Below are 22,450 nucleotides of genomic sequence, written 5' to 3' on the forward strand. Positions count from 1 at the left end.
GATAGGTAACATCTCCTCCACGATCATCCTCAACACCAGTGCCCCACAAGGCTGTGTTCTCAGCCCCCTACTATACTCCTTATACACCTATAACTGTGCAGCCAAATTCCCCTCCAATTCGATTTTCAAGTTTGCTGATGACACCACCATAGTGGGTCAGGTCTCAAACAATGACAAAATAGAGTACAGGATTGAGATAGAGAATCTGGTGAACTGGTGCGACAACAACAATCTCTCCCTCAATGTCAACAAAACGAAGGGGATTGTCATCGACTTCAGGAAGTGTAAAGGAGAACATGCCCCTGTCTACACCAACGGGGACAAAGTAGAAAGGGTCGAGAACTTCAAGGTTTTAGGTATCCGGATCAGCAATAACCTGCCTTGGTTCCCCCCCCCATGCTGACACCATAGTTAAGAAAGCCCACCAATGCCTCTACTTTCTCAGAAGACTAAGGAAATTTGGCACATCAGCTACGACTCTCACCAACTTTTACAGATGCACCATAGAAAGTATTCTTTCAGGTTGTATCACAGTTTGGTATGGCTCCTGCTCTGCCCAAGACCGCAAGGAACCAGAAAAGGTCGTGAATGTAGCCCAATCCATCATGCCAACCAGCCTCCCATCCATTGATTCTGTCTACACTTCCCGCTGCCTCGGCAAAGCTGCCAGCATAATTAAGGACCCCACACACCCCGGACATTCTCTCTTCCACCTTCTTCCTTTGGGAAAAAGATACAAAAGTCTGAGGTCACGTACCAACCGCCTCAAGAACAGCTTCTTCCCTGCTGCTGTCAGACTTTTGAATGAACTTACCTTGCATTAAGTTGATCTTTCTCAACACCCTAGCTATGACTGTAACACCACATTCTGCACTCCCTCGTTTCCTTCTCTATGAATGGTATGTTTTGTCTGAATAGTGTACTTTTCACTGCATGTTAATACATGTGACAATAATAATTCAAATCAAAAATGGAGTAGAGGTAGAGTTGCCATGATCAATAATGTGGGACAACAAGTTCAACGACATGCTTTTCATATGTGTGACTGATCAGAGATCTGAAAGCACTGGGATTTCTACTAAGTTGGTGAGATAGTCAATAAACAGTTAAGTTTTTAATATTATGTACTCCACCCATCACACCCTCCCCCTCGCTCCCAAGCACCACCGCTATCTCAGGACCAAGAAATTACACATCCTCATTGGCCATTAATTATTTGTCAGTGATGAAGCAAATTTGATTTATGTTAGGGCTAAATTCAATAGGTCACGTAACCAAGGGATGATGCGCAATTAATTAGCGGCTATTATTTGTAACAAAGGGGGCAGTTCAGCTTCTTGCCGCCCGTTTATTTCACTGACTTTAGCATCCAATCAGCACTACCTGTTCTGTTGAATGGAAGCATAAACTGAAAGCCAATATAGAGGATCTGTATCTTTGCCAAACCTTGACGACTACTTTGGAATTACCCAGAACTTAAGACCATAAGACCATAAGACATAGGAGCGGAAGTAAGGCCATTCGGCCCATCGAGTCCACTCCACCATTCAATCATGGTTGATTTCAACTCCATTTACCCGCTCTCTCCCCATAGCCCTTAATTCCTCGAGAAATCAAGAATTTATCAATTTCTGTCTTGAAGACGCTCAACGTCTCGGCCTCCACAGCCCTCTGTGGCAATGAATTCCACAGACCTACCACTCTCTGGCTGAAGAAATTTCTCCTCATCTCTGTTCTAAAGTGACTCCCTTTTATTCTAAGGCTGTGCCCCCGCGTCCTAGTCTCCCCTACTAATGGAAACAACTTCCCTACGTCCATCCTATCTAAGCCGTTCATTATCTTGCAAGTTTCTATTAGATCTCCCCTCAACCTCCTAAACTCCAATGAATATAATCCCACGATCCTCAGACGTTCATCGTATGTCAGGCCTACCATTCCTGGGATCATCCGTGTGAATCTCCGCTGGACCTGCTCCAGTGTCAGTATGTCCTTCCTGAGGTGTGGGGCCCAAAATTGCTCACAGTACTCCAAATGGGGCCTAACCAGTGCTTTATAAAGCCTCAGAAGTACATCCCTGCTTTTGTATTCCAAGCCTCTTGAGATAAATGACAACATTACATTTGCTTTCTTAATTACGGACTCAACCTGCAAGTTTACCTTTAGAGAATCCTGGACTAGGACTCCCAAGTCCCTTTGCACTTTAGCATTATGAATTTTGTCACCGTTTAGAAAATAGTCCATGCCTCTATTCTTTTTTCCAAAGTGCAAGACCTCGCACTTGCCCACGTTGAATTTCATCAGCCACTTCTTGGACCACTCCCCTAAACTGTCTAAATCTTTCTGCAGCCTCCCCACCTCCTCAATACTACCTGCCCCTCCACCTATCTTTGTATCATCGGCAAACTTGGCCAGAATGCCCCCAGTCCCGTCATCTAGATCGTTAATATATAAAGAGAACAGCTGTGGCCCCAACACTGAACCCTGCGGGACACCACTTGTCACCGGTTGCCATTCTGAGAAAGAACCTTTTATCCCAACTCTCTGCCTTCTGTCTGACAGCCAATCGTCAATCCATGTTAGTACCTTGCCTCGAATACCATGGGCCATTATTTTACTCAGCAGTCTCCCGTGAGGCACCTTGTCAAAGGCCTTTTGGAAGTCAAGATAGATAACATCCATTGGCTCTCCTTGGTCTAACCTATTTGTTATCTCTTCAAAGAACTCTAACAGGTTTGTCAGGCACGACCTCCCCTTACTAAATCCATGCTGACTTGTCCTAATCCGACCCTGCACTTCCAAGAATTTAGAAATCTCATCCTTAACGATGGATTCTAGAATTTTGCCAACAACTGAGGTTAGGCTAATTGGCCTATAATTTTCCATCTTTTTTCTTGTTCCCTTCTTGAACAGTGGGGTTACAACAACTTTAAAAAATCCTGGATATTGCTGTGAGCAACACAACAGTATAATCCTAATTTCATTTTTAGAAGCTTTGTCTATGGCTGGTGGGGATGGGAAGGGAGGGGTGCACAAATACATTTGTTTGAGTAGGGCTGTTGGATGCAGGGAGTGTCATATGACAAAATCACCAGGAATAGAGCCAACTTAGGTGATAAGCACCAACAGAACTGTAGACAGCAAAGAGTTACCACTTTCGGAAAGGGCGAATACAGAGAAATCTGAAAAAGGAGATAACAATGAGTTAAAACTCAAACCCCCTTCATTTGAATTTACCAGTTGAAAATACATATAATACTTTCACAGGAGCAGTTTCTTGGCAGCAACAGTATCAAGCTGATTTCCGCTCTTAATAGCTGGAGACAGACAGGGAACATTGAGGCAAAATAAGGTCATGGAGAAGTGAAGGCACATGGTGAGTTAAACAAAACTGTTTGAGGACAAGCATTACTTACATATGGCCTTGTCAGAAAATGAAGGCATATATAATTTCAAATATTTTGTAACATATTTACCAGAGATGTCCGAATACTCCTCCGCATTAAATGTCAATTCACTCTCGGTAGGCAGGTTCACAAATGCCTTCATAGCTGGAAAGTACGCAATGTGCCCATTGCTGACTTGTCGCAGAAGAGTTTCTAGATACCTGTGTAAGCGTACAGCTAGATTAGGTTATCTTCAAACATAAATTATATCAAAAAATGTATTTCAAATAGAATTAAAAACAAACATCAGCTCAGTGCTTACCAATTGGTGTACAAGCTAGTTATGGTGGGTTCACCATGACTATCTAAATGTTGTGTTTGCTGGAGAAGAACATTGTTAAAAACTCTAGTGATATCAATCTGCACATAATTTTCAATGGACTGAAGTACAGTCATGTAGGCTTTCACACTTGTCAGCAGCTCAGAAGGCTTGGCAATCTCTTGCGTAGCTTGATTGTACATTGTCATTCCCACAATTGATCTGAAGTTAAAATAAAAAATGCACTTTTAAAAATCATTGATATTCAACACCTACTACAGCCAAAATAAGAGAAATGTTGGTTTCTAAGTGAAAAGTGGCACTTTTACTAAACTAACTAAAATTTGATTTTATGTGCATTAATAACCTCCAATTTAGTCTTCAGAAACTTACTTCAAAATTAGTCTTAAGTGCAAGTGAAGCAATTACTTTCATTTAGTGTTTTTCCTCTATCAAGTTTTCTCGAATGCCTTCAGTGACTTATTAGTGAGATGTTTGTGAGGTCCATCAAACTATAGGCAGGTCTGACTATTAAACAAAGGACTAAAAGCAAATGTACAAATGCAATAAATGTAGTGTGAGAGAAATGATTCAGATGGAACTGTTCCTGAACTCCTGGGGATAATATATCCAATATAAGTCAAAAATGATCCAGCAAAAACAGTGAACTTTAAAAAAATAATTTTAACAAGCCAAAATTTTTACATCTGGCAGTCCATAAATATGCTAAGTTATTTTAGTTGACTGCAGCATCTTTGAATTCAGCCAAAATGCTAAATTTCAGTTTTCAAAGTTTTTCTTTTGGTTTTTTTAAAAAATAAAATGATGCAAATACTTTCTAATATTGGTTGGAAATGAAAAGCCTAGATATGCTTTTGACTACATAATTTTGAAGGTGGATGGGAAAAGATAAAATTGTTCTCATTTTAAAAAATATGCCAATGGTTTACCTTGCTCTTTCAAGACATTAATCAGTCATTTTATAAATTCTATATCAGAGTTCACTCAAGTGTTTATTATTCATGAATAAGCCTGACATTACAAGCCCTGTCAGTAGACTAGCTTACCACATACAAGCATACCCCCTTTCACCTGCCTTAAAGACTCAGCAGAGATCATTAGCTAGCAATCAGGATGAGGGGCCTGGTCAATATTCCTCTTGTTAATCTCGGAGACATAAAACAATTAAATAAGCTTTACACACTAGCTGAGTTTAGCTAACCCAACACAGACAAGGAAATTAATTTATGACTTCTCCTGGATTGTTTGACTCAATTTTTACTCAGTAAATCAGCTGCGTCATTTGGAAAAGGCTAAAATGGTCCCTTTAAAGGAAACCCTTCTTCTCCCTCAAAACCAGGTAATAAATATCCTACATTCTAAATGATGTTTTTATTAACGGCTGGGAAGCTCTGTCCAATTCTTGTCCCTTTCCTGTGAAGAAACATTCGCATTCCAATTTGCAAGACCAAGGAGCCAATGAAGTCGGTGCAATTGATGCAGCCCCCTATCTCAACTCACCATTGCATGTAGTCTGGTTCTCCATCATCTTACCCTCTGTTCTGAGTTAAATAATTCTGAATCGAATGCTCTTTCAGTTACAAAAATTCAACACTGGCTTTTTAATGTATTGATCCTTGAATATAAACATATACATACGCAGCTAATTTTTCACATCATTATAAAAACCTCTCTTACTTAGTAAAGCGGATTTCCAAATGTGAAGTCAAATACTCCCGTGGTGTAAAGGTGTGCTCCCAGACAACTAAATTAGGAACATAATTGATAGAGAAACAAAGCTCCGAGAGCGCAGTGTGAAGTTTGTCCAAACTGAAAAACAAAATCAAAACATTGTTAATGTTTTCAGATAAAAATGTCCTAATTATCAAAATAAAAGACACATTTATCATATTTCTCAAACATCGCAACACACACAAATGAGGGGCTAAATGATCTACTCCTGCTCCTTGTTTGTTTATTCGTATGCAAATGTAATTTAGCTAAGTTAACAGTGTCACAAATTTCAACAAGCTATTGATATAAAGTTTAATGCAAGAAATCAACCTTGAAAGTGTTATTTCTCCACAAGTTTATGATCTTTGAAAACACCTTTATTTCTGTTTAGAAATCAATCCTGGAAAAATCCTACTAAAGAAAAATTACAAAAGTGGCAGTTGAAGACTCCTCACTTGGTAACCAGTAGCCTGTTCTTTCTCATGCTCTCTACTCCAGGTTTCTCCCTTTCGGGTTCCCCTTTCTTTCCAGTCTGCTTTTTGGACTTTTTATTTACTGCTTGACTGATAGTCTTGGCACAATGTTTTGGCAATAACTGTAGAACAGAAAAAAAACAATGAAATCTTTAAAACAGCTTAAGAGATAAACATGCCAAAGCTAACACAATTGATATACGATCGAGGTGGGAATCCACGTCAAGTGCATCGATATTCATGATATCTTTTTCAAAAAATGCAATAGAATTCTGTTGGTGAAATATTTTTATTTTGTAGAATCAACTATATGCAAGACATTAAGTTAGGTTCTCGGTTGGACCAGTATTAAAAAACTGCTAATATTTTCAACCAGCAAAATACTAGATCTATTTTTCTAACGGGGCAATTCCATTTTTCTTTCCTGACATAAATTACTCAAGTTTATGTTTTCCAAGTTTATTCTAAATATGACTGAAGTGACGGTTTTCAACACTTTCCTAGAATCAAAGCTTCCTTTGAATGCTGCACTGATTATTTGAATCAAGTTAATCTCTACATATCATGGATAATCAATCTTGTAGAACAATAGTAACTGTGCAACATGGGCAAGTGTCCTGCATGGATGTTTCATCTAACTTAGACTGTGACCTTTTCTTCCAGGGTAAACGTGGCACGTCAGGAGATATTTATTTTTCAAGGGTTTTAATCATGTACTTTACCACATACTTGCAACAATTTCCTCACAGATAATGTTACTTCTAAGCTAATGGAAGTTTTGGAGAACACTGGTTATGTAAGAAACCAGTATTTCACTTGTTGCCACACAAGGAACAAAATCAAATCTTTTAAAATAAAATTTAAAATGCACATACAAACAGAGGTTTACAGGACTGTAATGTCAGCACTTTTCATCCTTTATTGGTTAATCGCCTGCAATTTCCATGCTGTCGTTTTAAATTATATTTTGCACATTTCAATGCGCAACAAACCCTCATATCTTACAAAAGTAAATCATATTTACCGAAAAAAAAGCTTCCCATACAAGTTTTATATAGCTAAGTTGCACGTGCCCTATTTACCCTAAATAAAACTCCTCACTTATTGAACACTATTTATAGGAGGTATCAAGTACTCATTCATAACCTTTTCCATCCCATTTTCCAGTAGTTCCAAGACAGGTTAGTTTTATACTACTGATGAGATGTGCTGTTGCAATAGTAATCCTGCTCAGTACAAGGGGAACTGTAGGTTCAGACATTTGGCGTATGTGCTTGGTCGAGGAGCCAATGGTACAAAGCTACCATCTGTGGGATGATCACTGAACGCCTCCAAGTCAGAATCTGGCCTAATAGTTCCCTTCCCTTTAATCTACAGCCACAAAATGCTGCCAGATCTCATTAATAGTCTTATGTTAGTATCTAGCATGAGACTTGCTTAGTTTCTGACCCAACACACTTCTCAGTATTCACTTCGACGCAAATTTATGAAATGTTGAAAGCTGCCACTGGATCAATGTTTGATAAAAATTGAACTATAACTCAACGGGGTTTACTCCTGCAAATGTTCAAATTACATGTAAGCAATTAGATACAGGGATGACGTTTTGTTAAATTGGCAACAATGTTACAAAACAACAAACTATTGTCACCTACATACTTACTTTCAGGTAGCAAGAGGAAGAACCTACATGTATATTTGGAAGAGAATATAGGGTGCATGGTTAGTAGGTTTGCAGATGACACCAGGATTGATGGCATGGTGGACAGCGAGGAAGGTTATCTCCAATTGCAGCGGGATCTTGATCAATTGAGCCAGGGGGCTGACGAATGACAGATGGAGTTTAATTTAGACAATGCGAGGTAATGCATTTTGGTAGATTGAACCAGGGCAGGACTTGCTCAGTTAATGGTAGGGCGTTGGGGAGAGTTACAGAACAAAGAGATCTAGGGGTACACGTTCATAGCTCCTTGAAAGTGGAGTCACAGGTGGACAGAGTGGTGAAGAAGGCATTCGGTATGCTTGGTTTCATCGGTCAGAACATTGAATGCAGGAGTTGGGACTTCTTGTTGAAGTTGTACAAGACATTGGTACGGCCACACATGGAATACTGTGTGCAATTCTGGTCACCCTATTATAGAAAGGATATTATTAAACTAGAAAGAGTGCAGAAAAGACCTACTAGGATGCTACCAGGACTTGATGGATTAAGCTATAAGGAGAGGCTGAGTGGACTGGGACTTTTTTCTCTGGAGCGTAGGAGGCTGACGGATGACCTTATAGAGGTCTATAAAATAATGAGAGGCATAGACAAGGCAGATAGTCAATATCTTTGTCCAAAGGTAGGGGAGTCTAAAACTAGAGGGCATAGGTTTAAGGTGAGAGGGAAGAGATACAAAAGTGTCCAGAGGGGCAATTTTTTCACAGAGGGTGGTGAGTGTCTGGAACAAGCTGCCAGAGGTAGTAGTAGAGGCGGGCACAATTTTATCTTTTAAAAAGCATTTGGATAGTTACATGGGGACGATGGTTATAGAGGGATATGGGCCAAATGCGGGCAATTGGGATTAGTTTAGGGGTTTTTAAAAAAAAAGGCGGCATGGACAAGTTGGGCCGAAGGGCGTTTCCATGCCGTAAACCTCTATGACTCTATATAATTTGACATCTGCAGGACATCCCAAAGCGCTCTGAAGCCAATGAATTAGAGAACCTGTGCTCATTTGTTCTCTGTGTAGGTAAACAGAGAAGTCAAATTGCACAGAACAGCGTTTCACAACAGCAGTGGTTCAACGAAGTATACTGGCCAGGATATCAAGAATACATCCTACTCTTCTCTGACCATAGAAATCAAAGAACATAGGTAAATGTCAATGGCAAGTATCCAGGCAGATGTCATGATGCCTTTGTTCTGCGACCAATCACTTGGTCAGCTGCATTTTGGCCACCATGGCAAACCAAAGGGTGGCGACTGGATGACGAGGGCTATCTAACAATGTGGATAACTCCAGTATGCAACACCTACACACAAACCATAACATTTCTACAGACATCCTCTGTCCTTCCAGATAGATAGGATCTCTACAATGTCCGAAAAACAGCATCTATGCCCCCTCAGTACTGCAAATCAAATGTCAGCCAGATTACATACTCAAATGGTGATGTGGAGCTTGAACCTATAATCAGAATCATAGAATAGCACAAGAAAGGAGCATATAGCCTATCAAGGCTATCCAACCCTGTCTCTCTTTCAAAGAGCAACCCAGTTATCCCTCTCTCCGAACCTTTACCAGCAATATTTTTTTCTCCTTCAAGTATTCATCCAATTCTCTTCTCAAGGCCAATATTGAACCTGTATCCACCAAAATCTAACCATTTGCTAGTAAGCTGGACCTATATAAAACTTTGCTCAGTCCTGGATGGTGTATTATGTCCAATTTTGGGCAACACACTTTAGGAAAGATGTGAAGGCTGCAGAGCAAGGTAAGAATAAAGAGAAACTTAACCGGAGGGCACAACTTGTCAAAAAAAAATCAGATGACATGAAAATACTTTTTATGCAGCAAATTGTTAGATTTTGGTGGATACAGGTTCAATATTGGCCTTGAGAAGAGAATTGGATGAATACTTGGAGAAAAAAATATTGCTGGTAAAGGTTCAGAGAGTGGGACTAACTGGGTTGCTCTTGAAAGAGCGACAGGGTTGGGTAGCCTTGATAGGCTAAATGCTTCCTTCTTGTGCTATTCTATGATTCTGAGCTTCTTTTTCTAAATGTATTTTATAACTGCCATCTACAAAAGTTTGAGTACAAACAGCCCCAAATCTTTCTCTTTTTGCATCTCCTCTAAAATTACACCATTTAGCAGATATTGTCCCTCAATTTTCCTACTAAAACAAATCACTTTTCTGTGATGAATTTCATCTGCCATGTGTCCGCTCATTCCACCAGCCTGTCAATGTCCTCTCAAACTCTACCACTATCTGCCTCACTGCACAATACACTTCCAAGGTTTGTGTTATCTGCAACTTGCAAAATAGCGTTCTGTATCCAGAGTCCAAGTCATTTTTACTCCATGCTTACCTATCTGACCATGGCCTGAACATCTCTAATAATGTCCTGCCTTCACACTGCTATCTCTGGAGTCATATCCTTTGGACCCTCGGTATTTAGTAGTTGCACCTTGGTGCCAGTATCAGCAAACACGGGGTCAGCTTCAATATGTATATTACTTCTCTACCTCCTTCCTCGACCATTCAGCTTCTTGAGAGTTATCAGACTGCTGTCTAACATCTACCCAAATTTCCTTCTCTTAAATGCTATCAACCCCCTCCCCCGAAGATTGGTCAGAAGTGCTATTCAACCCTTAAATGAGCTGCCAATTCCGTAACTTTTCTCCATTAAAAAGACTACCTAATGCTATCATGAGCATTGTCTGCCTCAATCCATCTTTGCTAAAACTCATACCGACTCTTCTGCCATTTGCACACATAACACATTCAATAAATTCCTGGTCAGCAGTCCATCCTCTATCTTCAATAAATATCCACTCACCTAAAACTCCGCTTTCTCGATCGCATTCTCTATCATGTCCTGATCAACCATCTCCAGTCTTCCAAGACTCTCAAATTAAAAAGATCATTCTTATGCATCTGTTCCTTGCCGCTCTCCATGCTTGTAACCTCTTCCACTCCTCATCGCCATGGCCCCCATCCTCTCCTATGAAGTCTATTTTCTTCTAAACTCTGTAAGATTCAACTCTAATAATAGCTACTCAGCATGTACGTATGAAACTATGTCAGTGACGTCACTCAAAGTGAAGATGACTGAGAGGCATCTTAGAAAGCAGCTCTACCTAGGTCATGGTTGTACTTAATCTTTGCGAATATGTAGTACGTAAATGAGTGTGCTTTCAAAGAAAGACTGTTGGCTCCAGGAAAACCTCTTCTAGAAGTAACGAATAAATCCAGAGATAAAAGCACAATAATAGATCTCCCTTGGCCAATCCCCTCAGCATCACACCCTGATACTCCCTTGTCAATGGCTTCTCCCCCAAGACAAGCCTTGAGACCATTTCTGTGACTAATCTTTTGGATGGTCTCACCATCTCATTGCTTGGCTTGACATCCTCCTTTCTCCTGTATGTTCTGGGGATGTTGTTTTGTTAAGGGTGCTATATAATTGCAAGTTCTGTCGTTGATTAAAACACAAGATTTTTTATATTCATCCGTGGCATCACTGGCTGGCCAGCATTTATTGCCCATTCCCAGTTTCCCTTGAAACTGAGTGCTAGGCCATTTCAAAGGGCAGTTGAGAGTCAACCACATTGCTGTGGCTCTGGAGTCACATGTAGGCCAGACCAGGTAAGGATGGCAAATTTCCTTCCCTAAAGGACATTAGAGAACCAGATGAGTTTTTCCGACAAACAATGTTTTCATGGTCTGAATTCAAATTCCACCATCTGCCATGGTAAGATTTGAACCAGAATCCCCAGAACATTAGTTGAGTTCCTGGATTAATAGTCCAACCATAATACCATGAGGCCGTCACCTTCCCAAGATACTTGATATACCATGATAACAGTTACTCAAGTTACGGAAAATGCAAGATACATTTAGGATGTAGGTAATTTTGGTTCACCAAAATAAATCATTTAGTTTCACAGGCTTGCAAAAAAAATTCAAAATCGATAAGGTTAACAATTGTTAACTGTTATTTTTTCTTTCAGAGTTGTCCCACTATTGAATTCAAAATAACCAAGTAAATTATACTACTTGTGATGGATTCAACCAGCTTCAAGATGCATAAAGCCTAAATAGCTTATTTCTCTTCTCTGAAGATAATTTTAATAGTGCAATAATTTTTCCAGGCTACAAAGGGTTATCATCATTAAGAAACCTTGTAGAAAATAACAATGGTATTATATTTACAGAATAGGTGACAGGTATGAGGAAAGGTCTCAAGTGTATAGAAATTTCTTAATCCAGTTAAAGAAATCATCTTTCCTCCAAAATGTAGAAGCTGGGATCTTACCTGGTCACTAAGAGTGCACTGCTCTGTACATATGTCTGTGATGAGATTGCGGGCTTGCTTTGCCATTTCATCGAGGAACATGTTGCACAGGGAAAGACTGCGATCTCCAATATGATGCCTCTATAAAGTTCAGAATTGACAAAACTGTAAATGCACTTTGGAATCTGAACAGATATACTGTATGATGAACTTAAGTGGGAATTAACTACACCATAATGTATGACCACTTCTTGGCAACTTCAGTAGTCAAATGATAGGATACACCTAAAAAGCCTGACTTGATTTAGTTCTGAGGAAGACAGTTGCTTCGTGCACACAGAATGACACAACACTTGCATTAGATATGGGTCCAGGAATTGTACTAAAGCAGGGTTTCTCTTCAGTACAAAATGGACATGATGATCACCCATAGTTCCCCTCTATCTCAGACCCATCCCATCCCTATGACCCAAAACCTGTGCCCTCACTAGGCCTGATGAGATAACTGGGTTGAGTTAAGGAACAAGATATCAAGTGATTAGTGAAGGAAAACTTCAAGCTAGTTAATCTACTTTTATTCATAATTTAGCCATCCTTTAAGGTAGATCAAGTTCATCCAATTTAGGAGGGGAAGGCCTCATGTAAGAATTAATCCAACTAATGCAATACTAGACAACAATGCAAAGTGAATACATGGCATATTCATGTGGCAGCCTTAGAAAAAATAATCAAATGGAATTTAATTTTAACCATACATTAAGAATGGTGTGGAATGACTTTTCAGCAGTTGCTTTTTTCAGTAAAATAATAAATATAGAATATACTCAATCATGAACTACTTGGTTACTGCTTTACTTCAGATTTTTGAACAAACAGTAACGAAAGACGACAAAACTCTGAAAATTGTTTGAGGGGCACTGCAAATTAAGACTCTAATGAATCTCTATACAGTGAAAACAACCATTCTGTTTTCAATTGGATAAAATTGTTCAACAATTTCTTAGTCCAAATCAAACTGGAAAGTAATTTTATACTATTATTTGACTGTCTAGTCAAAATAGAAAAGCTAACTACAGTTGATAGATGAGAAGGACTTGCAGGTCATTAACAGGGAACCAATATATTAAACAAAGCACAAATAGCTCATGAAATATAGAGAATATGGGGACTAGGCATGATATACGTTTAAACAACTGTACGGACCAATTTTCTAAACATTTTCACTTTGCATTTGAAACCTTATTTTGTGGACATGTTCATGAACAAAGTCTTGTTCTAACATTGTTTGTCTTTCAATAGCCAAGTCATTAACTAGAAAACACCATATAATATTTATTTCCTCAAGAGTCCTGAGAGTCATCTCACCTGCAAGGCAGTTAGATCCTGTCCCTGCTCGTTGTTAGAATGTTAGGGAGACAGGAGAGTGAGGATATTTAAACAATTGAATTAGCTGCTGCTTTTCCATTTACTCTGTGTAAATGTCGAATCAAAATGTCAATCTGTGCACAGGCACAAGGGATTAGCACTAAATCATAATGCTCATTTGGAGAGCCAGTAGACACACATTGGGCCAAATGGCTTCTTCCTGCACAGCAACATTGCAGTGAAACTGTGATCTGATGCTTTATACAATAGCAAAACAGCATCTATATAGGATCAGGAACAAGTCCTTTTGGTGTCCCCCATATTCTATTATAGGAGCCCACCACAGCATTGTCCACCAAGACCATCAATTTACCTTACACAATAGTGTGAAAGCATATTCACTTTCTTTGAATACCACTCCCCAGACCTGAATCCTCACCGCCCCCCCCAAACAAACTCCTAGAACTGGGATCCATCTTCTGACAGCTGCAAGCTGTGTAGCTACGGCTACAACCAAAATTTAAGAGATCATCACAGGAGATGCAGGGTATTGCCTTAATGAACACAGCTTCAGAGACTAAAAGATGGTCTTTGAGCCAAATTTGAAATAATCCCCCCCCCCCCCCCCCCCCCCGTCACCAAAACATTAGATTTTCCTTGGGTTTAGATGTTTTTTAATTGACTAAGACAAGCTCCTGAACCGAAGTAGCAGTTGCACAATTGTGCCAGTGGATTCCAAACAAAGAATTCAAGAATCGAGATATGATTAAGCATAGAAATGTTTCTTGAGATGCACACTGGATGGACTCTTTTGTAAGCTAGCTGGATTTTGAGGATAACAACAGCACCAGAGCAAATTATTCTACCCTAATTTTAATTTCCTTTTCACTAGAATACTGTATCATTCAATTTTACCCATATCCTGGCATCTGTTAACAACCACCACAACTTTAATCCATACTTCGTTCCTCTTGCAGCTGAACTACCCATGGATGCCTCCCTCAATCTACCACTCAAACTGCAAATCATCTGGAATTCTGCAGACTGTATCCTCACCTATAACATATCATATATCCTCATCACCTTGTCCTCACCAAGCCCCACTGGCTTCCATTGGTGTTCCACAGACGAAGGTTCCCTGCACCTTCAAAATCCTTCCATACCCTCAACCATCTCTAACGTGCAAACACCAGCCTGCTTTTTATTCCGCACTTCATGACCACATTTCAGCGTTGTGCATGGACGCTCCCTACTTAGAAAATTCTCCCAGGAGACTCCTTTTCAACTGCACTTCTGCCCGCTTGACTGTTTTGCACTTTTGCCTGCCATTGAGAGCCCGCACTGCCCAATAAAGCACTCAAATCTATGTAATGAGTGCTACTAAAATGCAAGCTGCTGTTTAAATTCCTTGAACCTTAATCTGACAAAAGTTCAATACCATCCCTGTATGCAAGTAGATATTTTTAGGTCACGAACTCATCTCCTATGGTGTTACTCATTTGAGGTTTGAAGCATGATAATGATATATAGTTGCTAAGATGAAGCTGTGATTAACCTTGCTTGTTGCTTTAAGAACACAACTCTGTATTTATTGGCAGAATGCAAGTGATTGTAGTACCTCGTAAATGTCAAGCTTATTAGAGGTCAGTTTTACCTGCTTGTAAATCTCGGCTGCAAGTAAGAAAAACCTACTTGCTCAGCGACCTTTCATTTTAAAAAAAATATAGATTATTTTCCATCTGTTTCACAAAGTGTAACATACAGAAACATATCGGCAAGCTACTCGTCTGGGCATATTTTCCGAGTGATCCAAGGAACTCTGGCAATCTTCAAACACTGAGGAGCTAGATTAGTATTGAGGATTGATATTGGGCACAACTCACCTTTTTTGAACATGATATCATCAAACAGAGTTATGCTTTGTCCTCTTTAGAGCAAACCTGTTCAGTTGTGCCTTATGTAAATAATTTATCTACGCTGCATTAGATCTCAAATTATCTGATCAGATTATTTTGCAATATTTTAGAACTGAGCTCCAAATGAAAAGGACATTTCTCTCTGATAGTAGCCAGACTTGCACAAAATTTGAAATTTCTGTCATCAGAAATTTTGGCTCTAGCAATTCATTGTCACAATGCCTACATGGATTCAGAACTATAGCCAGTCTCTTAACATGAATGCAGCTTTGTTCCAGACTACAGGGCTTAGAAATATTGGCCCATAAAATTGCTGCCTCTTGCCGTACTGAAGTTTTTCATGGCCTTTTGGCTGAATGAATAGGGCTCATAAAAGCAGCATCTACTTTTCACTGTTATTTCCTAAACTGCTCATAAATTAGTGCTTCTTCAAATCTTCTAGGAATTCCTCAACGATACTATCATAAATGCCTTCCCCATCAAAGGACAGTTGCAACAGTTATTCCATGGAGTTACAACTAGAATACTCCACGCAAGGAGGGCATAGAGTGACCCATGTTATTCAGTAACACAGTAAAAATCATGGATCTCAACGAAGACCAAGGTACGAACTAATGCTGCTGGACAGCCCAGTCTGCATTTGCTCTTCATTAAGGGACACTGGCTGACTGTGAAAGGAACCATGCAATTTATTGGTAATTGTTATTAACGGTGCAACTCTTGGACAAACAACGACCCATCGGGCTCAGTGGAAATGGTTGAATTGTTGCCTTATCAACTTATCAACCAAAAGTTTTTATATATTTGGAACTATCAGGGTTTAACTGCTAACATTGTGCGTGATAGATTTCCCATACTGAAAAATAATAAGCAACAGGAAATGTAACCGAATATATAAAAAAGCCTGACAAGGAACTTTAGGTTAAAAAAATAGGGCTTTAAACTTTCGGTCAAAATTTTAAAAGTTCTGCTTAGAATGCCAGGCAGGGGTCATTTTTGCAGATTGTTTTCAGTTAACCATTCCCATGACCAATTTGCTTAAATAATTAATTTCTGATACCCATGCGTTTTGTGGCTCATTTAATTGCTTTCTTGGGGGTCTTCACTTCTGATCTTCCTGTCTATTTGGATTGAAAAAATGCTGGTGCCAACTGCAAATGAGTGATATCAGTGAGATCTGTGTGTGCGATTGGAATTTCAATGACATGACGTCTCCATGATGATAAACTTGCTGAGCTGATATTTGGCAACAAACATGGATCATGTGCTTACTATTGACATGTATTAGGAGCCCTTGAAGCTGGCAAGTCCCTGTCAATCACCATGGTCGATGACTGAAATCAGTAGTTCCTCAGTGTGGCATGTTCTGGAGGCTTAACAGAATGTGGCAACAGGAGGCCAGTATGGTACTGCCCATGTGGGTGGCACGGTAGCACAGTGGTTAGCACTGCTGCTTCACAGCTCTAGGGTCCTGGGTTCGATTCCCGGCTCGGGTCACTGTCTGTGTGGAGTTTGCACATTCTCCTCGTGTCTGCGTGGGTTTCCTCCGGGTGCTCCGGTTTCCTCCCACAGTTCAAAGATGTGCGGGTTAGGTTGATTGGCCAGGTTAAAAATTGCCCCTTAGAGTCCTGAGATGCGTAGGTTAGAGGGATTAGCAGGTAAAATATGTGGGGGTAGGGCCTAGGTGGGATTGTGGTCGGTGCAGACTCGATGGGCCGAATGGCCTCCTTCTGCACTGTTGGGTTTCTATGATTTCTATGATTTCTATCCACATGCTAATGTGATATGAGATTGTTACAAGCATGTGCTATTTCCAAAACCAGTAAGACTAAGTTCTAGACCTACTGTGCATTAAAAATGCTTAAACAAAAACAAAATTTGGTGTTACATTCCAAACAATAAATGTTTCATGAAACAATTGACATAAGCATAAATGTTTAAGTACATTGTTAAAACAGATACAGAAATTTAAAAAAACAACATTTAGCAAAATATGAAACTAAAGTAGCATAACCAAAACATCTACTCACTGCTACAATGTTTTTTTAAAAAAATGAAAAATGCTTGGCATTTTACAAAAACAAAGGATAATTTGGTCAATTAAACTGGGCTCCAATATCTACCTCAGCTGCCAAATACATTTTGAACATGCATGGCAAATTGTTATCAACAGTTCTAAAAATTCTTACCAGTTTAGATTTTGAAATGTGTATTTCACTAACTTAATAGCTCCTATTATTGTTATACTGCTGTGACGGCCCATGTGCTTTAGGAAAAAGAAATTGGGGTGATGGTCCCTTTAAATATTAGGATCTGATTTCAGAGTAAAAAAGCCTCTATTTCCATGTGATCAGGTAGCCGGAGAGGTGAACATTAGAAAATAAGTGCTGAGTTAAATATAAGGGCGAGTAGGCTCCTAGGGGTGGTTCTCTATTTCAGTCGCTTAGTGAGAGAGTTTAGAACAAGCTGGAGTGAAGAAAATATCTCTTAACAGAATCTAGCAATAGTTAAAACTCTTGTTAACTGAAGGACATCACCTTGAAAGTTGAATTTTTGGTACAGCCAAGCTTGAGGGCAAGAGCGAGCGAGTAAAAGAGAGAAAGAGCGCACGAGGGAGAGTGAGCACTAGATACAAAACTTCATTGTTAAAGATTATTGGAACAAGGAGCATTCTGAATAGAGGTGGCTATGCCTCTGTAGAACAGAAAAGTTTGTAACTTTAGGAGGGGTTGGAGGAGATTTGAAGGGATCACCCTGCCGGATTTAAACAGAAGGCCAAGAAATCTTAGCCTATACACAATTGACAGCATTCAAACCATGAGGTTTGTCTTCGGAATTTTGTTAAGCATCTGAAGGGACATAAAATCTATTGCCTGTAGAAGGACATTTGACTTGGAGTACAGATAATTGCATTCATTGCATTTTTATCATCTTTAATGTTACTAACTACTTAAGATAGAGTGTAGTTATTATAGTTCATGTTCTTTGATATTTATGTAGTAAAATTCTTTAGTTCAAACCATGAATCTTGTGGCTTCAGTCTTTTACTAAACACCTGGTTTTCCAGATTCTAAAAAAATGTTACTGGTCTCTAATATAACACTGGTTTACCCTAAATTGAATCTAGGTTCATTTTATTTATAACATTTAATGGCCCGTATTTTTCCATTGTAATGATGGCAAAACTGTCAACATTTGCCATCATTACAACTGTGAAACTGAAACTTCTGGTACGGGAAATCTATAAGTTTGTGCCAGTAATTCCTTGCTCCTCCACAAAGTGAACTATTGAAGATATAAGACCGCACACAAATCTTTAGAAATCGCTTGAATTATGCTGTAATATCACTTTTTTTTCAGAAAAACAAATTGCCTTATTGAATGAGGTATAACAGTGCACTTAATAGTACTAAGTCTTAACTAATTCTGAACAACTTTCCTAGCCCTAAAAAACTACATGTGTAGAATATCAGATTGAAGAAAAAGTGAGACAGTGTCAATCCTGTGCACGAATAAGAAATTCACCACTGTTGTCTCCTTTATATCCTTGGGAGTGGCCTAAAATGCCATGGCAATGACTGCATGAAGATTTTGTGGTCCATTTTACGGTTAATGTTCTTAATCATAATTAATGCACACTCAAAGTGACCAGAAGTTATCATAAAAACTACTACAACTGAACAAACCATTGAAAAACTTGTCAAAATGTTTTGCAAGATTTGGTAAACGAGAACAAATTGTTAGCAATAATGGTTCACAGCAGTTTACTTCACAAGAGTTTGAGGATCAACCAATGGATTAGTTGAAAGATTCCTACAATCCTTGAAAACATTCTTTAAAAGCTTCAAGAGAGCAAGGCTCGTTATCATGTCATGTGAATAATTTTTTGGAATCTTATAAAAACGCTACTCATTTAACTACCCAAAATTCACTTGCATTACTACTCTTAAAGAGAAAATTAACTATGTTTGATTTGTTATTACCTCCAGAAACATCAGAGAAAGTAGAGCGCCAACAACAATCACGTTGCTAGATGAGAAGTGAAGGCAGAACACTCATTTCAACAAGGAGATTGAATGTTCATGTGTAATTATGCCATGAGTGAGAAATGGGTACTAGCCATAATTTTAGCAAAAACAGGTCCAATTTGTTACACAGTTCAGACTGAAGGTGAACTAGCTTGGTGATGCCATGCTGACCAATTTTTGTCATCTTGAAATGATTTCTCCGAATTGTCGCCAGAGGTACCGACTTCTTTAGTCCCTAGTGTTGTTAATCGTACTACAAACACTTTAGTTGAATCTGAGTTGCCTGATGATCGTGTCAATGCTACTATACAGAGTGAGAATGATATAGGATTAGTTCGAAGAGAAGAAGTGTCTATTGAAGTTCCAAATCTTACTTCTAGGGTCAAGGACAGCCAAGTTCCACAACGTCATTGTGGAAGAGGATTTTGAATCAGCTAGCAGGTCCATAGGTAGATTTTTAGTGGTAGCTTGGAGGGAAACGGTTGAGATGATTTTTACCGAACAAGATAATGTTAACTGTTTGCTCATATGTGAATGCAATAACAGAATTAAAATAAATGAGATATGATTTTTAAATATTACTTATTCATATATTTAAATATTAAGTGATATATTTTAACACATTAAGTATATTTTTAGTATATATTTGTTCAAGTCAAAATGCAAGTGCTGCAGAAATGTTGATAGGAGTTCAAAAGTTCACTAGCTAGAATCCATTAGTCAGCAGAATATACAATATAGTTTTGAGTCCTGTGACAGTTATTGAAACAAAGTGTCAAAATAATAAGGTGTCTATTGTCCAGGACATAGAAAGTGTCTTCTCATGGGCCCAGAAGAGACACTATCAGATTGTTTTGGCAATATGCCTATGGGAATGGCATTAGGATAGAGGCGTCCTTAGCAACAAGGAAATGAGTCGTGCCAGAGGGAACAAATCTGGTATTAAGACAGATAAATGAAATTTCATTATGTCAAGTAGCACATCGCAATTGGCTGAGGTAATGTGTCATGTTTTGGACTGACATGTTAATATGAAATGAAATTGAATCTAAGCTAATTAGGAGTATCTTAGATAGTGGAAGGTATAATTGTACCTTGGCTCACTGCCAAAAATCTTTGGAGGGTTCTTGTAGCACTGATCCAGAGCTATTCAACTATCTGAACGTCTCCCAATGGCTGTAGGTTGATGTTTTGTTTGTCTTGTATGATTTTTGTGTTTTAAAATAAATTTTAGTTACCTCTTGAGCAGAGGCCTTGCCTTTGCGAGTTTTTTTTTAAGTATTTTTAAGTTTTTAAGAAGTCAGGCCACCAAAGAATCTCTCACTACAGTCTTACATAACCAAAGAGGAGTAGGCATCTACCTGATCGACTTTCTTCTTGACTGTGCATAATGATTAATGATGCATAGTGCTGTGTCTAGAATATTATTGATCCTCTGTTCGAAATCCTAGCAATTTGTTGTCATGACAACAGAAGCAAACAGTGGGCGGGGGGTTGTTATATATTTAAGTGGTTGCATGACTGCTTTAAGATTTGATGGCGATGCCACTGGGGAGTGTTTCACAGGCTCCTGCCTTTATTTTCATTTTTTTACTCTATGCAGGCAACATTGTCTGTCATTTTGAATCTACGTGTGCAAACCAGATCTTTTCCTTTTGTTTAAATCCCACAACCGCTAACATAGTTAGCACATTATAGTTCATTGGATTGATTCCAGAGATGAGTGGTTGTTGTATGATCTGAGATTGAGTAGAATGGTCCAATATTTTCTGGAGTTTAGAAAAATGAGAGGTAATCTTATTAAAATGCAAGCTTATGAGGGGGCGTTTGAAATGTTGCTTTGCTGGCTAAAAGGTCTATAACTCTGAGGCACAGAATCAGGATAAAGAGGACAGCCATTTTGGACTGAATTGAGGAGAAATGCTTTCACTCAGTAGATTATGAATCTTTGGAATTTTCTACACCAGAGGGCTGTGCACACTCAATTGTTGTTCGCATTGAAGGCTGAGATTGATAGATCTTTGGATTTTAAGAGAACCAGGGAATATGGGGATCGAGTGGGAAATTGAAGTGGATGTCAAAATCAGCCATGATCTTATTAAATGGCGGAGTAATATGGCCAACTCCTGTTTTAATTTCTTATGTTTCCCCCCCCATAGAAATTATAAAAGTTACAAGCCATTTCGAAAAAGACTAAATGTCTTATCCTATTCCCATATGCATGCCTCAATTCCATCTCCTTCTATCCACCTTTCTTTCAGCCACCCCTTTAACCTATTCTGTTGACATGGTCTCAATTTGGACAGAGGATAGGAGAATCTTTAGGAAAAAAAGAGACTTATAAGCCAGCGAAATACACCACTAGAATTAAAAATTGAAGCAAAGATCATGGCAAGATTCAAGAATTGATTCAGTCGGTGGTTGCAGGAAGGGGATAAAGAATACAGAAACAGGACAGGCACGAGATTAGTATTGAAACTTGGCATGGAGGATAAACATCAAAATGGACCAAATGGTGTGTATCGACATTATAATTTCAATGCAATTCTATGAAATGTCTTGTTTTTTTAAAAAAATATAGAGTATAGGAGAACAATGTGGAATCTGACTTCTGGCATCTCTCAGTATATTCAGAGAGCCACAAGTGAAGGTGAAAGATGCCATTAGTTGACTGAAGGTCTGCTTATAGCTACACAATACTTTGCTGATAAACATGATATTTTGAAAGATTTACAACTGAGACCAAGAAAAAAACCTTACCTCTTCAGGACATAATTCATGAGTGCAGCTCATAAAATGTGTGCAAACCAGTGGGAAAGCAATTGAATATCGTGACTGCGAAGGCAACTCCAAGCATTGGTGAAACATCTTCTCAAAAGCACGACTGTAAAAACTTAAGAGTATTAAACATCACGTCAACACATTTGTAAACAGTAAATACAGTACTGCATAATCAAATATTACTTAATACAAAAATCTATTTCAACCCTTTCAAATATGAAATTTCCAGTGCTTTCCAGCATCTTGTGTAGTTTTTTGTTGAAAGTTTGAGAGCTGGGGGTTTGGTGGGGGTGGTTCATGGTCTTGGTATCAACATATTTCTTGTCTTAAGAAATGCAAAATTCAATGCATGTTTACCAAGTTCCCTATTTGTTGATGCTAATCTATTGCGTTTGTTTTGCACTATTGGATAAATCACAAGGTTACAAAAAAAAGTAACAGCATGCA

The 22,450-nt window shown here is 38.8% G+C and overlaps 1 protein-coding gene across 4 annotated transcripts in view; it reads right to left on the minus strand.

Annotated features, from left to right (window-relative positions):
- nckap1 (NCK-associated protein 1) overlaps window positions 1-22,450 on the minus strand; it is a 189,439-nt gene that overhangs the window by 57,320 nt on the left and 109,669 nt on the right. For 2 of the 4 annotated variants that reach the window (XM_078228532.1, XM_078228533.1), the window contains exons 17-22: window positions 21,983-22,115; window positions 11,935-12,054; window positions 5,892-6,031; window positions 5,401-5,532; window positions 3,706-3,924; window positions 3,474-3,604 (exon numbers count right to left, since the gene is read on the minus strand). In XM_078228532.1, the coding sequence (XP_078084658.1) occupies window positions 3,474-3,604; window positions 3,706-3,924; window positions 5,401-5,532; window positions 5,892-6,031; window positions 11,935-12,054; window positions 21,983-22,115 (875 nt within the window). The remainder of the gene's footprint in view (window positions 1-3,473; window positions 3,605-3,705; window positions 3,925-5,400; window positions 5,533-5,891; window positions 6,032-11,934; window positions 12,055-21,982; window positions 22,116-22,450) is intronic. The other 2 variants (XM_078228531.1, XM_078228534.1) reach the window with 1 other exon arrangement.

This window comes from Mustelus asterias, chromosome 14 (assembly GCF_964213995.1).
Source record: "Mustelus asterias chromosome 14, sMusAst1.hap1.1, whole genome shotgun sequence".
In the NCBI taxonomy this organism is placed as follows: Eukaryota; Metazoa; Chordata; class Chondrichthyes; order Carcharhiniformes; family Triakidae; genus Mustelus; species Mustelus asterias.